The sequence below is a fragment of the Bos indicus x Bos taurus genome, chromosome 14 (assembly GCF_003369695.1).
Source record: "Bos indicus x Bos taurus breed Angus x Brahman F1 hybrid chromosome 14, Bos_hybrid_MaternalHap_v2.0, whole genome shotgun sequence".
Taxonomy (NCBI): domain Eukaryota; kingdom Metazoa; phylum Chordata; class Mammalia; order Artiodactyla; family Bovidae; genus Bos; species Bos indicus x Bos taurus.
The window spans coordinates 1492473-1510817 of NC_040089.1; the positions used below are offsets into that span (position 1 = coordinate 1492473).

The window sequence follows — 18345 nt, forward strand, 5'->3', positions numbered from 1 at the left end:
TTTTTAGCTTGTTGCAGTGCTTTCCAGCTTCATCTGTGTTGTGGTGTTTCAGCATTTCCTTTTCCTTGCTTAATAATATTTCATTGTGTCATTACACCTCATTTTGTTTATCTGTTCATCAGCTGATAGACTTTTGGATTGTTTTCACCTTTGGTCATTACAGATAATACTGCTGTCAGCATCTACATAAATATCTTTCTGTGGAGCTACGTTTTTACCTCTCCTGGGAAAATGCCTAGTAGAGGAGTTGTGGGTCCTACCACCACTCTCTAACCATTGGAAGAACTGTCAGGCTGCTCCCAAAGTGGCTTCACCATTTTGCATCCCCACCAGCAGTGCATGAGGGCTCTGGTTTCACCACATCCTCAGCAGTACTTGTTATTTTCTGATTTTTTATGATTCTAGCCCTCCCAGTGAGTGTGCAGTAGCATTTCATTGTGGTTTGATTTGCATTTTGCTGATGGCTCATGAAGTGGCACATCTTTTCACATGTGTGTTGGTCATCTGTGAGTGCATCTTCCTTGGAGACATATCCATTCAAATGCTTTGCCCAATTAAAAATTGTTGTCTTTTTATGATCGAGTTTTGAGCATTCTTTTTTTAAAACTTTTTCTTTTAATTGGAGGTTGATTACTTTACAATATTGTGCTGGTTTCTGCCACACATCTACGTGAATCAGTCACAGGTATACATGTGTCCCGTCCCTCTTGTCCCTCCTCCCCATTTCCCATCACATCCCACCCCTCTAGGTTGTCACAGAGCACTGGGTTGAGCTCCCTGGGTTGAGCTGCCTGTGTCCAACAGCAAATTCCCACTGGCTATCTATTTTATACATAGTAATGTATATGTTTCCATGCTACTCTCAACTCGTCCCACCCTCCTTCCCACACTGTGTCCACAAGTCTGTTCTCGATATCTGCGTCTCCACTGCTGCCCTGTGAATAGATCCATCAGTGCCATCTTTCTAGATTCCGCACACCGATGTCAGTATATAGTACTTGTCTTTCTCTTTCTGACTTACCTCACTCTGTACAATAGGTTCTATGTTCATCCAACTCATTAGGACTGACTCAAATGTATCCTTTTTTATAGCTGAGTACTATCCCACTGTATATGTACCACTATTTCTGTATTCATTCATCTGTTGATGAACATCTAAGTTGCTTCCATGTTCTAGCTATTATAAAAAGTGCTGCAATGAACGTTTGGGTGTATATGTCTCTCTCAATTATGGTTTTCTCAGGGTATATGCCCAGTAGTGGGATTGTTGGCTCATAGAGTAGTTCTTTTCTAATTTTTAAAGGAATCTCTGTACTGTTCTCCACAGTGGCTGTATCAATTTACATTCCCACTAACAGTGCAAGAGAGTTCCATTTTCTCCACACCCTCTCTAGCATTTTTGTTTGTAGATTTTTTAATGATGGCTATTTTGACCCATGTGAGGTTTTTACCTCTTTGTAGTTTTGATTTGCGTTTCTCTAATAGTTGAGCATCTTTTCATGTGTTTGTTGGCCATCTGTACATCTTCTTTGGAGAAATGTCTATTTAGGTCTTCCACCCATTTGTTTGATTGGGTTGTTTGTTTTTCTTGTATTGAGATGCATGAGCTACTTGTATATTTTGGAGATTAATCCTTTGTCAATTGTTTTATTTGCAATTATTTTCTCCCATCCTAAGGGCTGTCTTCTGATCTTGCTTATTTTTTTCCTTTGCTGTGAAAAACCTTTTAAGTTTAATGAAGTCCTATTTGTTTATTTTTGCTTCCATTTTCATTAATCTAGGAGGTGAGTCAAACAGGATCTTGCAGTGATGTATATCAAAGTATATACAGCCTATGTTTTCCTCTAAAAGCTTTATGCCTTCTAGCATGAGCATGCTGTACATATTCAGAAAGCAAGCATCTAATCAGACATATGATTTGCAAACACTTCCTCCTCGTCTGTGGATTGTCTTTTCACTCTCTTGGACGTGTCCTCTGAAGACCGAACTTTATTAAATTTTGATGAAATCCAAATTATCGAGTTTTTCTTTAGGAGCTCATGCCCTTGCTGTAATGTTTAAGGATCTTTTGCCAAATCCAGGGTCGTGAAGAATAATTTTTATGTATTGTTCTAAGGGTTTTACAATTTTAACTCTTATGATTAAATCTCTCGGGCATTTGAGTTGGTTTTTGTATATGGTCTGGGTGAGGTAAAGGCCCAATTTCGTTTTTTCCCAAGTGGCTATAAAGTTGTCTAAACAACATTCCTTGAAAAATAAATGGTCCATATTGGAGGGTCTTGGCACCTTTGTAAAAATTCAAGTGACCACAGACACATCATTTCATTTCTGGACGCTCAGTTCAAGTCCATTAGTCTGTCTGTCCTTGTGCCAGTACCATCCAGTCTTGAATGATACAGCTTTGCAGTAAGCTTAGAAATCGACAAACATGAGTCCTTCTACCATGTTGTTTTTTAAAAGAATACACTGGCTATCTAGGTTCCTGCCTTTCCATGTGAATTTTAGAATCAACTTGGCACTTTCTACAAAGAAGCAGCTGGAATTTCATAGAGATTACATCAAATCTAGAGACTGACATGAGGAATATTGTCATCGTAGTGATCTATCTCTTCTGATCCATGGATGCAGAATGCTTTAAAACTCTAAATATCTCCTTTCATTTCTTCAATGGCCCTTTGTGGTTTTCTAAGTACAGATCTTCAACATCTGTTGCTTAACGAATTCCTCCCTGTTTCACTCTTTTTGACAGTCTTGTAGATGGAATAGATTTCTTTATTTTATGTTCAGATTTGTCACTACAAGTGAAGAGAAATATGATTGATTACCGCCTGTGCAGCCTTAGCAAGTTGCATGACTGGAGGCCCCAGCTGCTCCCATCAAGTGGAGAGCAGCGGGGTTGAAGGGAAGACAGGAGTCAGTGTCTGCAAAGTGCTCAGAGGTGTCTGCAGCATGCAGCACATGCTATTTATCAGGAAGTAGGTCAGAAGCTATCCTCTGACTAGGGGAGCCACTGGCATCACATGCTTTGCAGGAGGCGGTGGTGGGGCGGGGCGGGGGACGATGAGAGGCACATTTCTTACTTAGTACTTTGAGTCTCTTGGCTGCACTGGATTCTGAGCTCCATATCAAAGCCAGGTGGGCATCAGGTCACCAGTCTCTAAAAGAGTGCATTGGTCACCCTCTTTGAAACCTACTCCAAGGCGGACAGAGTGGTGGCCACAGGGCTGAGGTCCCCAGAGGGTGTCCATGTTGCCTCATCTGCCATGCCCGGCCAGTGTCTCAGTGAGGACAGGCACTTCTGCGTCCCAAGATGGGGAGGTCACTTTGTGGGGAACTGTGAGGACACCCTGTCCTTCTCCTGTACCAAGGCCAGTGCCTGGCCTGGACTGTTCTGGAACACCAGGGCCCCTCGTGCTCATCTGGCTCCCTGTGATTAGGGTTCACTCCTTCCCCAGTAGAGGGCTGCTGATTCGTGGGTGTCTTTCCCTCCTCCCACAGAGATCAGTCTGGGTCCTTCTGGAATCTTCCGTGATGACTAGGCAAGCCCCAGCCAGGCGCACCACCTCAGCAGAGACCAGGTCAGTCCTGCCCACAGCTGTGTCTTCAACCTGATGGTATCTGCCATGGGGCATTTTGGTCAGGGTTGCAGGGGCTTGTGTTGGGTGAGGCGTGCTGCCCCATGTCCTGCGGGGTGTGAGCACTTGCTTTCCAGGCAGATCTGGGCTTTGGTGCTGGCTGCTGTCCCAGATCTCAGGGGAAGGAGGCCTGAGGGGTGAGGCCTGAAGGGGAGGATTCGGGGTGATGGCTGTGTGGCAGGTGTTGGAAGGAGGGCCGTGAGTGTTGTATCCCTGAGCTCCAGACCCATGATGAGGGCCACCTGGAGCCTCCACCCAGTGTGAGAAGCTGAAGGTGCACCTAAAGGGTTCCAGGGATGGAGGCGCTGAGGCCAGTGGCCATCTCTGTTGCTTGAGACTTTGCTACCAGTGATCCCTGCCTATCCTCCCAGCACAGCGCCCTTGAGCGTGGTGTGGGCGGTGTCAGGACTCTCCTTGTGCGTGTGTGTGGGGTGCTGCCAGCCTTCAGGGAGAAGTGTAATCGTGTGGGCAGCATCCTTTTTGCTGGGACCTGGGGAGCCTGGATGCCTCTCTTTCAGCTGCTGAGGCACAGATGGAATGCTGGACTCAGCCTCTAGATTCACCAAATTCCAGATTTGGTCCTAGCTGTCCTTCAGCCTGTCTTCCTGGGGACAGCTTCCCCAGGACTGTTCCTCCTCATGCTCCCTGACCTCTGACCCTCCACACACAGGAAGCCTCTCCCCTGCTAGGCACTGTGGGCAAGGCTGGGTGGAGCTCAGGCCCTGTGGTCCCGGGGACAAGGGTTCCAATACCCTCTGTCTTGTGGAGTAGCCTGAATCCTCAGACAAAGACCCTCGTTTTCTGGGCTCCCCTATGCCGATGGACAAGTTGGAATGGCGACAGCGCCTCACTCACAGCGACTGGATGGGACTAATACAAAATACAGAGCAGGTCCCAGGGAAGTGCCCCCGCCTGCTAGCAGTTGATGTGTTATTGCCACACTACCAAGACTATGCTGTTGTTTTTCCTTGTCCCTGCAGAGTAAGGAAAATCCAGAGCACCTGAAGGAGTCCCACTGCTTTTCCAGGCTCACACGCTTTTCACTGCTCTTCCAAGGTCATCACTGAAAGGGAGATTCAGGTGCCAGGGTCTTCCCAGCAGTGAAGTGTGTGGCTGCAAGGAGGCAGGGCCATACTTGCAGGCATCCACCGTGGTCCAGGAGTACCTGGTGCTGGGTATAAAAGGGGCGTGGCACGTGCTGAGCATTCAGAGGGGCTGGTTATGAGAGCTGAGGCAGAATACATATTACTGTAGGGAGCTGTCTCGGGAATGTCCCAAATATTTCAGTGCTAAGTCCTGAGGGGACAGGGCTCACATCCCTGCCCCTCACAGGACCTGTGCCAAGGGGCCTGCGCACAGGCAGTGCTGATGCCAATGTAGCCATGTGATTGTACCAGCTTCTTGCTCACACTCCCACCTCAAATCCCTCATCTCTGTCTTGGGTCCACGTTCCTTCTCTGAAGCAAGTCTTGGGGAGCTCTTTCAGTGAAGGTCTGCTCTTGTCACTCGTGGTTTCTTGGAAAACGTTTCACTTAGCTGCTGTTTTCGAATGGACACGGAACAGATTGAAATCCTATATTGATGGCCATTTTCCCAAAACACCTCATGTATTCTGTTCTATTGTTTTCTGCCATAATAGTGTGGTCATGACAAATCTATTGGACATTTGTCTTTGATTTCTGGAGGCTTTTTGCTGTTTCTCTTCACTGTTAATGTGCTGCCTAAAATACAGTAGGATACAGGTTTCCACGATGGTTGCATGTCTGTGTGGGGCTGCAGGTGCATCTGCAACATGTGGGCACATCCAGACACTGGAAGAACTCTGTGCCTTGCCTTCTTAGTTGATACCTGGTGAGCATCATCCTATACAACTGCATATAGAAGTACCTCACTTTCCCATTTCACAGATGGCTAGGGTTCTCATGACAAGACGTACAAAAGAGAACAATCCTCCTCTTGAAAGAAAATTGTGTTGCATACGTTTTTGACATTATGAAAAAGATTGAAATAAATACCCCTTTCTATAGTGAGACTCATAGGATATAATCCCACTGAGGTCAAATACCTGTCCTATTCAGTAACGTATGGCACAGTGCCTGACACATAAAGAGTCCCAGAAGCACCTGTTAAGTCATCAATGAAAGGGGATACTTAGCCATTTGAAACTGGCCCGCAATCCAACTGGTGTCCAGGGTTCTACAAGCACCTAAGACCCCTCCTGCAAGGTAGGCAACTCCTCCCACAAGAAAGCTGAGGAACACTTGTGGAGACTTGACAGCTGTGGGATGCTCAGTCATCCCCCAGGGCAGCCACAGACAGAAAGCTTCCAGACACCAGCTGTCTGCTTAAATGAGCCACTGAGGGTCCTCGGGTTCGAGCAAGGTTCAAGCTAATAGTCTGAAAATCCCCCCACTCCAGCAACTCTACACAATCCAGAACATGTAGAAAGTGCACTTCTGTGCTTGTAAAAGGGCAGGATGTCTTCAGGACCAGGAAGCAAGGTGCGACCAGGAGCAGGGAGGAGGGAGCACGGAAGCCAGTACAGTGCTGCCAGGGGAGGCTTGGGGCCAAGCCACTGAGCCTGATGGTCTGCTGGCCCCACTTCCCAGGGAAAGGCTTGAAGCACAGGACAAGAGTGAGATTAGGAATCGCAACTGGAACCCCACGGAGAGGCCAGGCTTTTAAAAGAAGGCTGAAGTTGAAACACCTGTCAGCTGCATGTATTCTTTAATGTATTTATTTTTAATCGGAGGATAATTGCTTTCCAGTGTTGTGTTGGCTTCTGCCATATCTCAGCATGAAGCAGCCACAGGTATACATGGTTCCCTCCCTCTGGAACCTCCTCCCACCCCCTCCCTTCCCTCCCCTGTAGGCTGTCACAGAGCCCCACCTGGAGGTGAGACCTTGAAAACACTACACCAACACGGCAAGCTGCCCTCAGCACCATCAGGCGAGCAGCGAGCCTAGCTTTGCAAGGTGGATTGAGGACAAAGCCCTGGATCCCCGTTCCCTCCCGAGAACCGAGACAAGGCCCTCAAGGGGGTTTAGGCTTGACACTAGTCAGCCCAGAGGAGACCCGGGCTGAGCAGTGAGCACAGAGTGGCTCCAGGACAGCGACAGCGCTGGGCAAGAGATGGCAGGGCCCTGAGGCAGACCCCAGCAGCAGGGAGCACAGAGGGCGCTCCGGTTCCTGGCATCGGGCTTCTTAAAGGCACTACTGCAGCTACACTGAAAGGCCCGAAGAGGCGCAAGAATCATGAGGACCACACAGCAGACTCGAGACCGCAATAACCTGGAAGGTTGTCAGAAAGAGCCGGACAGATCCTCACACAGCAAGACGGGAAATTCCACGCCAGATCAAGAAAAAGGGGCCCCTCCATAGGCTTGAAAGCGGAAATCTGGAGAAACAGGTAAATCCAGGAGAGAATCTGGAAAGCAGACAGAGATGCTTAGCTGGAGTTTGTCTCCACGATGTCCATGAGCACTACCAAACCAAGTTCCTTAACGAGGGCCTTAGAGATCGGACGGTCCTCACGGCTTCAGGCAGTACCCCTTCCATGGAAGTGCCATGAGACTCTTCCAGATGAGCGAATTCTCTGAGCCCCGGTTTTCTCACCTGCAAAATGGGAATGAGGGAGCACGTGCCTCTTCAGGCTGCCGTGAAAATCAAGCATCCACATGTGCCAAGCTCCGCACGATGACACACACTCACCACGAGGGGACTAGGTTTTCACTCCTTTCCTGTCACCACACTTGCTCCACTCATTGCAGAGGAGGGCCACTGAGTGGTGGGAGAAGGATCGGATAGGTTGAGTGCCAGTTGAGCCAGAAAACTCAGCACTTCCCAAAAACCCATCTCACGGTGCCTCAGGGGGCCCAGCGAAATGGTGATACTATAGAATTGCCATAGGAAGAACTCAGGGCTCAGAGGGAATGAAGGCTGGACCTGTGTGCTGGGCGAGGGCTCCAGCTTGTGCCTGTGTGACCACAGAGGCTGGAACCTCCTCCCTCCTCCATGAATCTCTGGGTCCCTTTCAACAGTCCTGTCTGGGGTGGGAGAAGATCACACTGGCGGCCGCAGGCCTCTTTGGCCGCGGATGGACTGGAGTGGTGATGGGGTGTGCAGCTCTTGTCCTCCTCCAGGGATCTTGGCACTGAACAGATCCCTGGGGGGCAGTTCACTGGGGCAGGGAGAGTGGAGAGACCCCCCAGCCCTCAGTAGGGGCAGGGCTGGTACAGCCAGAAACACGACTCCTCACACCTTGCTGCCTGCTCGGCCTGCCTGTGCCTCAGAGATGAACTGTGGGTGGCGAGGGCGGGAGAGTGGAGAGACCCCACGGCCCCTCATCCTGCCTCTGGGCCCACTTTCTACCTGGGGTGTCACCTGGCCATAGGTGGGATGGGACAGACTGCCTGCTCCTGCCAACGAGGGGATCCCAGTTGGCTGTCAGTGGTTCAAACCTCTTCGGGCCTTGAGATCAGGGTGGTCCCTCTGTGGGTCACTGTGGGTCACTGTGAGAGGGTAGTGGGCACTTCAGACTGGCTCTACTGAAGGGAGTGAGAGGTGGCCCCACACCCTTCTTCTAGAGGCTTCTCTATGGCCGGCCTGCCTCGTGCCAGAGGGGTTCACCATCCCTCGTGCTCTCAGATGAGTATCATTGACCCTGATGTCCAGGTTGGCTTTTGGCAGCGTCTCCTCTAGGAAACCTGACTCACGACCTGCCTGTCCAGGCCTGGACTGGGCACTTCAGCCACAATCCCAGACGACTGGCACTGCCAGGGTGAGCCCAAGAGGCTAGGTAGACAGATAACAACCCAGCTTGAAGGCAAGTCCATGCCAGAGCTCTGGAGGCAAAGGGGACGGCACTTGAAATGGCAGCCATCAGGACAGGGCACGCCCAAGTTGTCAGCTCTTGCATTGGAGCAGAATTGAGCGCAGGAGGTATAAAGAGTGGACAGGGAGGCAGACGGTACGGTCTGAGGCCCATCGCTTGGATGACCACACGAGGGGCCTGGGGCTAGTGCTGGGGTGACTGGGGTCAAGGGCCCTCAGACAGCGCTCCTTGCTGGAGAAAGAGCTGGTGGGACTGGGCATGCGACCAGGACCTGCCACCAAGGTTCATCCCCAGCTCTGCCCTGGCCTTGCTGCACAGGCCAGCAAGCCTGACCCACGGGGGCCTGTGCTGTTCCATGAGTGCAAAGTGCTGGCTGCACAGTGGTGTGACTCAAAAGTCAGGGCCTGTAGGAGAAAAGAGGTGTGGCTGGGGTCCGGCAGAGGGCTTGTAGCGTGCATGGCCCGGCAGTGTGCTGACACGACTACTGGATGGCCCGGAAGGTGAAGAGGGGCAGGGTGGAGGGCATCAGTATGAAGCGGTAGACCATCTTTATGTCCTCTTGCTCCAGTGTCTCCACCAGGAAGTTCTTCAGCACCTAGGACAGAGGCAGGGTTCCGCCTGGCCTCAGCCTGCCCTGCCTTCCAGGGCCCTGAGGCTGGGCGCCCCAGAACGAAGCCAGGGGTCCCCGGCCAGGCTGTCCACCCGTGCCCCTCGCGGCCCACTCACATGGTGCAGCAGGAGCAGCATCTCCACCTCGGCCACGCGCCGCCCCAGGCACTGGCGTACGCCAAAGCCAAAGGCCAGGTGCGGGAATCTGCTTCCAGAGCCCTGGCGGTCCAGCCAGCGCTGGGGGTGATAGCTCTCAGGCCTGGCGAACACGGTGGGGTTTCGACCCAGGGAATAGAGTAGGACCTTCACCAGCGTCTGCAGCAGCGGGAAGGGGCCAATGTCAGCTGGCCCCTGGGTGAAGTTCGGCGGGGCTCCAGGGCCTCACTCACCCCAGCTGGGATGTGGTAGTTCTGCAGCACCAGGTCCGAGCTCACTTCCCGCTCCAAGGTGATACCCACGGGGTACAGCCTGCGCACAGGAGCATCCAGCAGGGTCCTCAGCTGTGACCGGGCTCCGGACACCCTCTGCAGCCTTCCTAGCCCAGTGCATATAGCCTGAGGGCAGCCTCCCAACCCCGGACCCTCACAGGTCACTCCTGGCACTGGGAAGCCCAGATCCTGAGGCGTTCCTCCCTTCCAATTCCCAAGTAAGCCAAAGCTCCCCAAGCCAGCGAGGACGTGACTGACAAGGTCATCAGGACACTGAGGTGGGATCCCGGAGGAAGAAGCACCAGGCTCCCCCAAGAGAGAAGAAGAGGAGGTACAAGGGGTGTGCACCCCTGGGCAAAGGAGCTGTCAGCCCCAGGATCCGTCGTCAAGCCCAGCAAGAGGGCTCTGCAGGCACAGGGCCAGGGCCGTGGGGAAGTCCAGGTCCATCTCGCCTACCTCAAGGTCTCCTTGAGGGCCGCCCGCAGCAAAGGCAGCTCCGTGATGGCCCTCTGGGGATTTTCTGAGATCCGGGCCTCAGCCACCAGGCTCTCCTGGCGCACCGCCTGCTGCACCTCCGGGTTCCGAGCCAGCTCAAAGAGAGTCATCAGCAAGGGGAAGGCTGTCTGCAGGGGGCGCAGAGGGCCAGGTGTAGCCCGTGCCCCTCCACTCCAGAGCCTCTCCCAGAAAGATGGTGGTCCTCTGGGGACAGGGGACCTGCATGCTCGGAGACCACAAAGCCCAGACCTGGAGTCCTGGAGATTCTAAAACCAGCTCGTCAGCTTTCCCTGAATCCCTCAGGGGAGGCGCCCCCAACGTCACTGAGACCCAGGCCTCCTCTGGCCACCTCAGAACCTGAGGTTCTCTTCCTCCTCTGGGTCCAGGAGGGGCTCACTCTTGGCATCTACTAAGTGGGCAGAGTTGAGGAGCTGAGGTCTATCTGGGCATCCACAGGCAGGTCGGTTCACAGGGTCCTAGCAGGAACCGGCCACCCAGACTCCCAGCCGTTGCCTCCTCCTGGATCATTTCCATGTGCAAAGAGTGGTGCCCGCTATCCAGCTGGAGACCTGGGCAGCTCGGTATCTCCTAAATGTCGTCCCCAAGGTAACCTGCCTCTGGCATCCGCTGCCGTGCAGATCGGGCCTCCCTGGGGCTCCCTGAGCTGTAGTCCGTACTGTGCTCTGCCCTGTGGCCTGTGAGGGACCCGATGCCTGAGTGAGATACTCCTCACACTGGCTTCCTCTAGCCTGGGATACAGGCCGGGTGTGCAAGGCCCTTCCTGACAGAGGCCCTGACCCTGTCTGCCCTCCTCTGCCCGCTTGCCTTGTTCCCTCCACTCAGCCTCATGGCCTTTCCTCGCTGCCGGCTCTTGCAGGGCCTGGCCTGCTGCCCTCCGGGCCTCCTCTTCTGTGTGGTCTCTCCAATTTCAGCGAAAGCTGTTCTTCTCCAGGAAGCCTTCCCAAAGCAGGCACATGCCTGGCCCACCCTCTCTCACCTTATGGCTGCATCACAGCCCCGGCTCAGGGAGTGTCTTCACCTGAAGCCCGCACCTCAGCTCAGGGCCTGGGTGCCTGGCCCTCAGAGATGCTGGCAGAGGGAGGCTCGGTCTAGAGGCAGGACACTTCAGCTGCACTGTACACCCTGGGCCTGGCCCGCCCCCTGGGCTGGCTTCCCTGCCACCTGCTCTCTCCCCCACAAGCTGGAGACTCCTGCTGCCCCTCCCATTAGCCAGTCACCTCCTAAGGATCATCTCTGTCCCTGGAAAAGGTCTCTAGTGTGACTCTGCAGCCGAACCTCAGCCCTTCCCCTCCCCCCAGGACCCTGGGGACCTCTGATGCTGCAGGTACCCAGGCCTCCGGCCACTCTACACTCTGTCTGGAGCCTGGTTTCTCATGTGGGTCACCATAGACTCCTTCCCTTTGGGAAGCTGGAGGCATAGATTGGGGAGGGGCGTGGAGGAGACATTTGCCCTGGGAGGAGGCTGCCTGGAGGCAGGGGAGCTCCCTGCTCTATGGGAAGGGCTGGGTGCTGGCCTGACCGTGTCCACACTCCCAGCAGTGAGGTCGATCGTGTTGGCCTTGATGGTATCCAGGGTCATGTCTGCTCGCATCAGCAGCTCTGCCACGATGCCGCTGTAGTGCCACGGGTGGCCGAGGGCCAGCTCCTGATAGATTCTCTGGATGGCTCTGTTGGCTGCAGGATGCATAGCGACAGAAGCCCCGGGTCTGGCGCTGGGAAGCACTGCTCTTTGTCATCCTCCTGCCCTTTACCCTCCTCCATACCCCCAATTCTCCACGTCCTGCCCCAGTTCTCAGGCCCGCCCAGGCCAGCATCACTGCCGATGGGTCTGGGACCATAACGAAGCCACAAGCCCCTCCCGGGACCTCAGTCCTTCTGCGACTGTGGTGAGTGGAGAGGGCCCCGGGGTCCCTAGTCACCGCACGGCCCGGGCTCCGGCCCTCACCATACTGGAAGATGTAGTCCCAGGCCTCAAAGTGCTCCCTCCACATGTTGGTGCTCATCCACCGTGACAGGCGCCTGGGCACAAACATGAGCTGCACGGTGGACTTCAACATGGCCTCCAGCGCGTGGATAAAGTTCAGGCTGTCAGGGTTTGGTTGCTGGGTCAAAAGGCCAAGCCGCTCCCCGTAAAGGACTAAGGTGCTGGCTGTGGGATGAGGGGTTCCTGAGCCCCAGGCAGCCTGGGCCTCAGGGCCAGCTCCCCCCACGCCCTGAGGTGCGCCTGCCTCCCCAGCCCACACCTTCGATGGTGTAGCGGAAGACGCTGGGCGCGATGTCCAGGGTCAGACTCCCCCGAGCATTCTGCAGCACCCTCGCCTTCAGGGTCTGGGAGAAGTCCCTGGCCACGCCATCCACCAAGGGCGTGTACTTCTGCAGGGCTGGCAGCGAGAGGACGTCTGGGTTCAGCCGCAGTCGGTCCAAACGCCACTGGGGCCCGTTGCTGTAGAGCAGGGAGCGGAGTGTCAGGGTGTCAGTCAGCAGTGGCCCTGACCTGCACCCCACCTTCCTCTCTCCAGAGCGAAACGGGCCACACAGGGAGCCGCCTGCTGGTCGTCAGGGGCAGGCTGACCCTGTTGGGATGCCGGTGGCACCTCTTTCCTCGGGGCAGCTTCCTGTACTTCACCCAGGCTGAGACAGGGGCTTCTGGCTGAGACTGCTGCCGGGGTGTCTGCAGAATCGCAGGCTCCCTGCCTGCCACACGCACCTCCCCACTGGGCCACCTCTGGGCCTGGAGGCTTCTTCTGTGAGGAAGGAGGCTGAGCCCCTGGGAGCTGGCCCAGCTTGCTCTCACCGCGCCCCAGAGTGGGCGAGGCCTCTGCCATACTGGCTGCCCGCTCCCCTCCCCACACAGCCCCTGCCCCTTGAGGCAGAATCCAATTGTGCCCCTCCTGGTGTTCCCCACACAGGGCCCAGTGCCCGTGGGGGGCTGCTAGCAGGGCCTGGGGGGCTGAGGGAAGGGAGACATGCACCCAGCCGGAAGGCCCTTCGGAGGCCTCTGCAGGCTTCACCCTCCCTCCTCTGGCCCTGCAGGGAGGGTTCCCACTGTGGCCCGCCCCTTACCTGGCTCCAGGGCACACAAGTTGCCTGGGGCACGGGCCCGATCCAGAGCCGGTGGGCACCGTCTCCCCACCCACCCAGGTGGGCCTCGGGCAGGCTCGCTTTGAGGCCCTCCCCATCCCACGTGCTCTCTGCACCCAGGCCGCCCTGCCCCTCCCTCCGCACCCCCACCGGCCCTCACAGCAAGAACACGCCACACTTGTGCCCGCGAGCCTGTCGGTAGGCCAGCCAGGGCTCCAGGATCATCCGCTGGGGGTGATGGCTGTCCGCCTGCTGCAGCCTCTCCACGTCCTCGGGCAGCATCACGAACACCATGTGTCTCCCTCCCACGTCATACCTGTGGGGCAGAGCTCTGCGGTCTGCTGAGGGGCCGTGTCCTGCCTGGTCCCCGCTCCATAGAGCCAGGCGCTGGATCAGAGCAGGCGGGCCCTCCCGCGGTCTCACTGAAGCCTCCTCTCCTCTGGGGTCTGCGTTCTGTGCTCCCAGCAGCGAGCCACCCAGGGCTCCTGCTCGACAAGGGCCCCAGTCTGCAGTGGCCAAGACGCACACCTGCCCCAAGGAGCCCCCTCCCTGCCCCTTCCCTGCGGCCCGGGTGCCCCTGCCGGGATGTGGGCAGTGGGATGTGGCACAGCCCTGGCCCAGTGGGACTCAGGCACCAAGGGGGACAGAACGTGAGGGTGTTCTCGCTGAGGTGAGCGGGGAGAGCTTTACCTGAAAATGGGCCCCAGCTCCTGGAAGGTCTGATGCATGTCCAAGTGCATGTTCTCAGAGCCCTGCTCCTTCCAGATCTGCAGCATCCGCATCCACTTGTTGCCAGGACACCGGGGCATGGCTTCGAAGGGCAGCACCGCCTTGGGGGCTACAGCACCTCTGGTGCCCAGTGGGCGTGCCTCATGCAGGGACAGCCAGGGCCCTGCCATCCGCACCCTGGCCTTTGCCCACAGTGCCATCCTGCTGCTCCCCACCCCCTCAGCCCCTTCCTTTTATCTCACCGGGCCTGCTTGCCCAGGCGATCTGATCACGTCACAGGCCAGACTGGCTCTGGGCCAGACCAGGAAGCCTGGGGCTGCGCTCACGCTGAGGGCCTCCAGCGGGAGGAGGGAGATTGATGGCACCGGGTCTGGCAGTGACCCAGGCCTGCTGGTGGGTGGCTCTTGGGAATGGGTCAGGGTTGGAGCACGGATCCAAAGGGGTGGCGGTGGGGGCAAGAGGCCTCCTCCCCCTCCAGTATGGGACAGGCGCAAGATGGATGGGTGCCTTATCTTCGCAAGGGATGAAAGGGGACCTTGGGTATGTTCGTCTCTCTTCTACAAGGACCTTAACGGGGAGCAGTGGGAAGGGCTGGGCTCTCATCTCCTGCAGCCCCGGGTTTTGCCTACTCTTGCCAGGGCCGGATGCTGAGTCCAGGGGTGGAGGCAGGAGCCAGCCAGGGTCCCTTCCAATGGGGGCTTGCAGTCCCACAGGGGGCACTTAGGGGATGCAAAGACCCCACTGGCACACTGGCGTCCAGGGCAGTTTGTGGCCGAGGCCCCGTGTGTCTGGCCTGGCTGGTCCAGCTGAGGAGCAGAGAACCCAGAAGACGGGGTCACCGGCAGGGAGGGCGAGGCTGGCCTGCAAGCCCCTCCTCAGTCAGAAAGGTGAGAGGACCCTTCCCCCACGGGGTGTGTGCTCAGGACCCAAATCCTTCTTTCTTCCTGGAACATGAGCAGCTCCCAGGGTGGGGAAAGTCTATGACAGGGGAGTGGTCGTGGGCCCCACACCCTCCCAAGGACCCAGCAGGCACACAGCTGGAGCCCTCCCTGTGCTCGGGGACCCATAGTTTCAGACCCTGTGTCGTTTCACCCACCCCTGGCAGCTCTCCCAGGAGGTCGGTCTTGCTGTCCCTGGCCCTGCTTTCAAGCAGGAGATTGACAGCAGGTCTTCTGTGCCCTCCCCAGGCCCCCCTTGTGTCAGCAGGGCCCCAGGGCCCTCATGCTTGGGCCTCTGCAGAGGTGCCCAGGGGCCCCAGCCCTGATTTGGGGATGGTGCCCTGATGACACCACCTTGCAGGCTCTGGAAGTAGGACAGGGAGCGCGTGGGCTTCTAGCAGGGTGGCTGAAGATCTGAGTGTTCCTTGTTCTTCTACTTTCACTCATTCCCTCTCTTGACACTTCCTTGGGGGATATTCAGCTGTGGCCATGAGTCAGAACTGCCAAGGTCCCTCATCAAGCCGAGATGCACGATGGGCCTCAGCCCCAGGTGGCGTAAGAGCTGTCCTCGGGCTGAGACGCAGCCTGGAGCCCCAGCCTGCCCTTGGGGTGCCTCTGCCTCGGCCCAGCCCACCCTGGCCAGCCTCCTGAACCTGTTCCTGTCTGTGTGGCCTCTGCCTGCACTAGTACCAAAGGCTCCTGAACTTGGGCCGAGCTCTTGGTACTTCCTAGACCGGCCAAGCTTCAGAGAAAGGTGCAGGTCCCAGGGGAATCTTCAAACAATGACTCCTCACAGAGGAAGACCCGAGAGTGCTCTCAGGGCCCCTGGTCCCCATGTTGCCGAAGGTGGGGCTCTGCCTTCTGCATGGGCCCTGAGCCCACCCCCGGCAGACCTCTTCTTGTGCTGAGGGCCAGCCAGCCGGGCTGTCGTCCCCCGAGGCACAGCTGTGGCTGAGGACCCAGCTTAGCCCCAGAAGGCCCAGGGCCCTGAGAGGGGAGGCCTTGCCTGATGGTCTCCCCCGGTGGGGCCAGGCCTGGGTCTTGCGGGAGAACAGTACCACTCAGTGGGCGTCCCAGGGCAAGATCAGTGCCCAGGAGCCCTGATATCTGTATCAGGCTGTTCCCAGGCAGAACCCTTCTCCTCCCCGGCGTGCTGGGTACCGAATTCTCCACACTTCATCCCTGGTCCTTCCTACCCCAACTCCAGGCTCAGAGCCTGCGCCCCAATACAGTTCTCAGACTCCTTCCCCTCTTTCCCTGGGCTGGGGGAGTTAACCGGAACCCCAGCAGTGGCCCAGCCCCTGCCTCAGCCTTCCCACACAGGTCGAACCACAGGATCCTCTGGCCTGGATATCTGAACTCTTTGCCGTCCTCTGAGGGGAGTGGACTGCCAACTGCAGTGTGAGCCCAGCCAGGATAGACGGGGCACCTCCTCGAGGAGGCAGGGGCCCCCTACTTGATGCACTGGACCTCACAGATCTCAGCATCTGCAAGGTCCATGCTGTTAGTAACAGTCTGTGTGCAACAGAAAAAGACAAGCAACGTGCCAGGATGGCCACTCCTGGGTACATAGCTGAGAAAAGTAAACACGCTAATTTGGGAAGATGTTAGAACCATTATTTACAGCTGCCAAGATATAGAAACAGCATGAGTGTCCATCAGCAGAGGATTGGATGAGGAAGAAGTGGTGTATATCCATATATATACACGTGGATATATATATGAACATATAGAAATATATATGTATATATACACATGCATAATATGTATGAATATATGCATAGTCTATATGTGAATATATAGAAAGTGAACGTGTTAGTCGCTCAGTCGCGTCTGACTCTTTTCCACCCCATGGATTGAGGCCCACCGGGCTCCTCTGTCCATGGTATTCTGCAGGCAAGAATACTGAGTTTCCATGCCCTTCCCCCGGACCTCTTCCCAACATGGGGATCAAATCTAGGTCTCTTGCATTGCAGGCAGATTCTTTACCATCTAAGCCACCAGAACTATGTGGGAAATACTACTCAGCCATAAAAAACAATGAGATTTTGCCATGTGCAATAAGATGAATGCACTTGGAGGCCATTGTGCTACAGAGGGAAGTCATACAGAAGAAGACAAACACTGTTATGTTATCACTCATACGCAGAAGCTGAAAAATAAACTTGCGACTACAACAAAAAAGGACCAACTCACAGATATAGAGAACAAACTAGTGCTTACCAGTGGGGAGAGGGAAGGAGAGGGGCAGTATAGAGGTGGGGGACTCTTCTGTATACAGGAAGCCACAGGGACATATGTTGTACAGGACGGGAGATGGAGCCAATATTTTACGGTAACCACGAACGGACTATGCATTTAAAAACTTTCAGTCATTATATCCTACACCTGTAACTTAAGTGGTATCATACATCAACTCCAATTTTTACAAAGTGGGACATTTACCCAATTGAATTGTATGAGTGACGTAATCGAAGGTTTACCTTTCATTCACACACTTAGCTCAATATGAACAGACAGAATATGTCCCCTTTGCTTATAGTCACACAATTGAATTTCTAACGATGATGGACAGAATTACTGCAGGACACACGAAAAGGAGGATGACCAAAAACAGAAGGACTGGCTAGCAAGACAAAACTGAATGAATGAAACATATCAGAAGTTTGCAGCATCGTAATACACTTTGTGGAGAAGGCAATGGCACCCCACTCCAATACTCTTGCCTGGAGAAACCCATGGATGGAGGAGCCTGGTAGGCTACAGTCCATGGGGTCGCTAAGAGTCGGACACAACTGAGTGACTTCACTTTCACTCTTCACTTTCATGCATTGGAGAAGGCGATGGCAATCCACTCAAGTGTTCTTGCCTGAAGAATCCCAGAGACGGGGAAGCCTGGTTGGGCTGCTGTCTGTGGGGTCGCACAGAGTCGGACATGACTGAAGCGACTTAGCAGCAGCAGCAATACACTTTGTATCTGGACTGAACTAGACACTTATATGCACCAAAGAAAACAGTTTCAAATAGGATGAGAAGCTGAAGAGTGGAAAGATCCCGTGATGATTACTGTGAAGGAAAATTGGAATGCAGGTCTGCTGAGGACGTGGAGTTAATGCCAAGGTTCTAGGGCTCGGTGAAGGCTTGCATGTCCAGAAGGTCTGGGCAGGACACAGATCAGATCAGATCAGTCGCTCAGTCGGGTCCGACTCTTTGCGACCCCATGAATCACAGCACGCCAGGCCTCCCTGTCCATCAACAACTCCCGGAGTTCCCTGACACTCACGTCCATTGAGTCAGTGATGCCATCCAGCCATCTCATCCTCTGTCGTCCCCTTCTCCTCTTGCCCCCAATCCCTCCCAGCATCAGAGTCTTTTCCAATGAGTCAACTCTTCACATGAGGTGGCCAAAGTACTGGAGTTTCAGCTTTAGCATCATTCCTTCCAAAGAAATCCCAGGGCTGATCTCCTTCAGAATGGACTGGTTGGATCTCCTTGCAGTCCAAGGGACTCTCAAGAGTCTTCTCCAACACCACAGTTCAGAAGCATCAATTATTTGGTGCTCAGCCTTCTTCAC

The 18345-nt window shown here is 55.0% G+C and overlaps 1 protein-coding gene across 3 annotated transcripts; it reads right to left on the minus strand.

The window, feature by feature from the left end:
• Positions 1-6938: 6938 nt before the first annotated feature.
• On the minus strand, positions 6939-14048 carry LOC113904044 (cytochrome P450 11B1, mitochondrial). Of its 3 annotated transcripts, XR_003514377.1 has the most exons (10): positions 13795-14038; positions 13265-13420; positions 12267-12466; positions 11969-12172; positions 11543-11697; positions 9964-10130; positions 9469-9547; positions 9197-9394; positions 7348-9065; positions 6939-7251 (listed from the first exon to the last, which is right to left on the minus strand). XR_003514377.1 is itself a non-coding variant. In XM_027560687.1 (9 exons), exons 1-9 carry the CDS (start codon positions 14031-14033, stop codon positions 8952-8954), a joined length of 1512 nt encoding a protein of 503 aa, XP_027416488.1. In that variant the 5' UTR covers positions 14034-14048; the 3' UTR covers positions 6939-8951. The 3 variants fall into 3 exon arrangements, 2 of the variants coding, with proteins under 2 accessions (XP_027416488.1, XP_027416489.1); XM_027560687.1 differs by having other exon boundaries at positions 6939-9065; positions 13795-14048; XM_027560688.1 differs by lacking the exon at positions 13265-13420 and having other exon boundaries at positions 6939-9065; positions 13795-14048.
• Positions 14049-18345: the final 4297 nt, after the last annotated feature.